The sequence below is a fragment of the Acyrthosiphon pisum genome, chromosome A1 (genome assembly GCF_005508785.2).
Source record: "Acyrthosiphon pisum isolate AL4f chromosome A1, pea_aphid_22Mar2018_4r6ur, whole genome shotgun sequence".
Lineage (NCBI taxonomy): Eukaryota > Metazoa > Arthropoda > Insecta > Hemiptera > Aphididae > Acyrthosiphon > Acyrthosiphon pisum.
Genome location: NC_042494.1, coordinates 133732118 through 133738004, shown reverse-complemented (window position 1 = coordinate 133738004; position 5887 = coordinate 133732118). Strand labels below are relative to the sequence as shown.

General features: G+C 29.0%; 1 protein-coding gene across 1 annotated transcript; it reads left to right on the top strand.

Annotated features, from left to right (window-relative positions):
• The first annotated feature begins 1698 nt into the window (after nt 1–1698).
• Nucleotides 1699–3318, top strand: LOC100159510 (ATP-dependent (S)-NAD(P)H-hydrate dehydratase). The gene is made up of 2 exons (XM_001948758.5): nt 1699–1949; nt 2021–3318. Exon 2 carries the CDS (start codon nt 2032–2034, stop codon nt 2947–2949), a length of 918 nt encoding a protein of 305 aa, XP_001948793.1. The 5' UTR covers nt 1699–1949; nt 2021–2031; the 3' UTR covers nt 2950–3318.
• The last annotated feature ends 2569 nt before the right edge of the window (nt 3319–5887 follow it).

Sequence of the window (5887 nt, the reverse complement as noted above, 5' to 3'; positions counted from 1 at the left end):
ATACATTTACGTACAAGCTAGGGGTCTGCGATCTACCACAGGTAGATTGCCTACCTGATAATATACTGCTGCAAATCGGAATTTTTATTCTGGGCAACGGAAATGTTAAGATTTATTTTAAACACCATACACCGAATATTAAATAACAAATTGAACAAAGTTTGAGTCATATAGAGTTGGTACATTTAACGGGCAACAAAGTGCACATATTCAGCTTGTCAGTTTATATAAATGAATGAAATACTATTTTAATATAATATACCTATTTATTACTATTGTACTTAAATGTAATGTAAAACAATTTATATTTTATTCATTATTTTCAAATGATCATTATAATTATTCTTCAATCTCAAAAATGTATTTATATTTTATTGTTCTTGTTAATGTTAACTTTGACATAATAACAGAAATTAAAAAATATATATACTGAACAAAACGTCATGTGAAAATAAAGATTGCAAAAATAAACAAGCTAAAAAGTGAATATGGGTATATTTTGTTCTTTCCTTTATTAGTTATTACTCAAATATGAAAAAATAATGTCATGATGCCACATCAGCCTTAAATATAAATATATAAATTAATACTATATCTATGATACACAAATGTTTGGGAATTGTTTTAATACTTTTTGACCCCAGATATGTTTATAGCATTGGTTTTTGATTTTTTACATACCAATGCTGTAAATGTTATGCAAAATGCACACTATTTATTTTTCATATTTTTTTAAGTTATAGCATAGTTAATTACGAGTTACAAACATTTTATACATTTTAACGAGTTAATCTATAACTGTGGAATACTATCATGCGAATACTCATACTATATTATTGTATGTAGAATAAATAATGGTTTATTGATTTTCATGAATTTTTTTTAATAACTTAGAACTACTACATAATGTGGAGCATAGAATAGTGAGCCACATGTATTCGTTATTCAGTGGAATGTGAATCAGTCTGGTTTCTGTTCTAAACATTGTTATTCTTTTTCAGTGCTAGTACTCAAAAGGCACTAGCTACGAATGCACTACCATGCAATTTTTGAAATGTAACGACCATGAATCATGATCTTTTATCATTAACCATGATTTATATGCATCATTTTGAACCATGACCCTCTTTGAATTTATAGCTTGTACGATTACGCATTTATACATGTGCATAAGAATATATTTTATAAACAATCAACATTCTTAAGAAACAAATTTGAGTGTAAGTGTGTAACCGTACATGTTGGTATAAAACGATCGAAAACCGTCATATTAATGTGTATGGTGAATCGAATAGTATCGGGCTCAGACTTTCCGGGAACACAAACAATAGACAAGTATAAAATAACACGGTTTGTACAATTTAATTATTTACACAAAAACAAAAATAATATTTTTGAAATATGCACATGCATAAATGCGTAATCGTACAAACTACAAAATGTAAAGATGGTCATGGTTCAAAATAACGCATATATTTTCCGAAAAAACGCATAAAATATAAATAATTAACGCGGATTAAAGTAGCAACCTTAGCGTAAGCAGCGCAGCCTGTGGCCGTTAAATCGTGCATCGTCGATAAGTTTTTTCATGCAGACGGCCGTACGAATTCGTCTCCTTCGTGATTCTCTGTGATTATCTTGTCATGATAAATAAAACTTCGTTTATCAGAGAGCAATATTGAGATAAAAGAATATACAGTCCATTTGATAAATAATATTATGAGTTATTTAAAATGTTTGAAAAGTTATTATATTTAAATATATATTAAACTATAAATACGTTCACTTTAACTTTTGTAGTTCATTCTTTGTAAATACTTGACAATTTAATAACCGTGTCTGTATTTTATACCTAGTCAAAATAATTTTTTTTTTTTATAGCAAAATATAGGTACTTACATATTTTTTGAAAATAAACTGCCAATTCAATCAAACCTACCATACCATAGGTAGGCTATAACTTTATAGCTTGATTTTTTTTTTTTTTTAACACAACCTATTGTTTATTATTTGTATTTAGATATTTACACAATGACTTCGCATATAAATATGATGAATAAATGCAAAACTCTATTACCGATTTTATCGCACAATCTTCATAAAGGACAATCAGGAAGGATTGGTGTTATTGGAGGTTGTGAAGAATACACAGGAGCCCCCTACTATGCAGCCATTAGTGCATTACGTACAGGAGCTGATCTTGTGTATGTGTTTTGTTTCAAATCTGCTGCTCCAGTCATAAAGTCATACTCACCAGAACTTATTGTGTTGCCATATTTAGACAGTCCGAATTGTATTGACCGTTTAAAGCCCTGGTTAGAAAAACTTCACTCTCTGGTTGTCGGACCAGGACTTGGTACTAGCCCTATTGCTCAAGATGCTGTTAGACGTATTTTTGAACACATCAGTAGAGAATCAAATTTTAACAATAAAAGAATGCCAATAATAGCTGATGCAGATTCTCTTAATGTAATTGAACCAGAAACATTCCGATTTTATAATGGTTGTATTTATCTTACACCGAATGTTCACGAATTAACTAAATTATCTAGTAGACTGATCGGGCGTCAAACCTATGAACCAACAGTGACTGATGTTCAGGCTCTTATGAACAAATTAGGAGGTAATTACGTTATAGTATTAAAAGGAGCTGAAGATGTAATAGCAAACATAAGGGGGACTTTAGTGTGTACTGAACCCGGTTCAGCTAGACGATGTGGAGGCCAAGGAGATATATTAGCCGGAAGTATGGGCACTTTTGCTTATTGGGCTTCCAAGCAAACTCACTATTGTGATGAATTAGATCCAGAAGTTCTTGCTGCTTATGCGGCAAGTGCACTTACTAGGCATACAAATAAAATAGCGTTTAAAGCAAAGGGTCGAAATATGATTACAACAGATATTGTTGAATTGTTACCTAATGCTTTTCAAACTTTATTTGGCAACTGAAAAAAATATGTGTTTGTTTATGTATTATTTTCTTTTCATATAACTTCAATAAATTGTTATATTATACAATAATTTTAAATGTTATATTTTATTATTGTTATTCCTTAGCAGTAATTTAAATCAATTTAAATAATTTTTAAAGGGATTTGTTAATAATCAATAATTATTTAATAATTTGTTAGTATCATATTTAAATATTTAATACACATACATTATAATATATTATTGATAAATTGGTGCTGTATAATATGTATGATTTATATTGATTAAGTTAAATATTATCATTGTTATTCACAAAATGCAGTTTTGAAACATCTAATTTTGATGAATTTAAGTATATGAAAATAAAATATAGAAAGTTTATTCATACATGTTTGTTTTTAATTTCGTTAGATAACACAATTTCATTTTACAACAGAATTACATAATGACATTTAAAGGGTTTTCATTAAAAAAAAATAAAAAACTTTTAACATAATAATTTATAAACAGGTAGGTTTACATTTGCTACATTTCTTCTATAATTTCTTGCATATGAGCTTAACCCTAACATTTTAAATAACGTTTAGGAACTCTTAAAAAAATCAATTTAATTGCAAACATAATTCTCATATTTTATTAACACTAAATTATAGTATAAAATAATAATAAAAATAGAAATCACACATATCTACGAATATCACAATTATATATAATATTTATAAAAATGTTCATCTTTGATTTTTTTTTGTTATTAAATTATTTTAAGAAGATATGCTTTTGAATATGCACAAAAAACTAGTGAATTAGACATTGAAGGCCCACTTTAAAAACCACTGCTATACCTTCTATGCAATTTTATAGTAATTTATTCATATTATAGAACCAAAAATACACTTAGTACTATTTAAAAATAAATCATTTTTTAATATTACTAAACTATTATTTTGAAATAAAAAAAAATTAATTGTAGATAGCTTATAGTTATACAGTAGACGCCGCTTATAAGACTCACTTTGTGTTGGTCCCAAAGTGAGTCTTATAACCGAATGAATCTTATAGACAAAGTGGTAAAAAAAAATTAATTACGTATTTATAAATTTTATTTTACTACATATTTCGCTTCAATTTTAATACTTTGACACATATTACATATTACATACTTATTATTGAATAAATTTAATAATCCTGATAAGAAAAAAAACTAAAATTATAATTACATATAAAAATATTATACAAATTATACATTAATAAAAAATTATCATTATTTATTATTTATTTTGAAAAAAATTTGCAATTTTACTATTTTAGTTTGTTTTTTATTTCGTTCCAATATTCCGAAAATGTACTGTTCATATTCGTATTGTACATTGAAATTAGTTAACCTAACTGCGTATACACATGTGCATGTGTGCGTATGTGTATTTACGTACCCGTAACTACGATAACTGTGCAGCCGCCAGATAATCACTATAATCATGACGAAATAATTATTTCGTCATGACTATAATAACGATATTCGTTGCGATAAATGTATTATACGTATAATACACGTATTAAAGTACCAACAGAAAATATAAATAATCAACACGAATATCGAATATTATTTAATTTTTTAATACCTACCAATTTATTTCTAAATTATAACCAAAAAAGATTTTCTACTATTTATTTTACGAAATTTGAGTCTTATAGCCGATTTTTTTTTTAATGTATTTGGATACGTCCAGACCGTTCCAGACGATTTTGAGTCTAATAAGCGACTGAACGTCTAATATCCGAGAGTCTTATAAGCGGCGTCTACTGTACTTATATGGCTATATGAACCCAATCTTATAAGACCTACCTTAGTAGTAATTGGGTACTTGCTTAGAATATTCATAAATTATTTAATGAAGGAAAAAAAAGCAATTTTGGAAGGTAAAATGAATTGTATGGGAGGTAAAAATCCATGGTAGCACAACCTTTGGACAATGATGGGATCCTTAAAAATAAAAACAATTTGGTCCCAACTCCCAGTTAATACATAAAGTATAAACTTAAATATAATTTAATAGGACCCAGTTGGCGGCTTACACATAATAATGTTATTACTTTAAAAAAATTATTAATAGTAATACTTTTCAACTTTCCTATAAATGTTCATTTAAACCAATGCACACCGCGATTCACATCAACTTCCTTTACTGAAAACCATGACTGGGTGGTATAAGTCTAGTTTACCGAGCACCTTTTTTTTTTTTAATTTTTTTTTTTGAAAAGGGTTGTTTTGACGAGTTAAGAACGAAGGTGCAAAAAAAAATTTGCGGAAATGATTATTTTGGAAGTTATAGCTTCCCAAAATTAACGATTTTACGTTTATACGCGTGCGCGCAACACTACTATAATGCCGCGCGGAGGATCTCGAGTTTTGCGACCAGAGCCGGCAGGCGTAGGGAGCTTCTATAGAGCGTTGAGCGTAGGTATGCTCAGAATTTGAAACTGCATATAATTTAGCATATAATTTCAAAACGAAGTCTGGCTTTCCAATTTTGATTGCAACGTCGTTCTTAACTCGTTGAAATACATAGGTTTCAAAAAAAAAAAATCAATATTTGTAATAGGTGCGGTAAACTAGTGACGCTCAAATGCCAAAAATCGTAAAATAGCGAACTTCATTAGACCATAACTTCAAAACTAAGTCCGTGCGCTAAATTTGGACTTCACCATCGTTTTCAGCGTGCTTAACTACATTAGTTTCAAAAAAAAAAAATTGCAAAAAAAGAGTGTCCGGTAAAGTAGAAAAGTTCCATTACTAATTACCCTGTGAACGACTTGAGGTGTTGTTGCATAACAAGTCGAGAGATATTTTCAATTTGCGGAGCGGAGCGACGGCGCCGAGGAGCGCAGCGACGAGTGCCGATACACGCGTAATCACTGCAACTTGGAACTTCCATAACTTTTGAACGGTAAGTTTCGG

Bases quoted from the DNA above. Each gene is read 5' to 3' on its own strand.
- LOC100159510 (XM_001948758.5), top strand. From the start codon at position 2,032: ATGACTTCGCATATAAATATGATGAATAAATGCAAAACTCTATTACCG.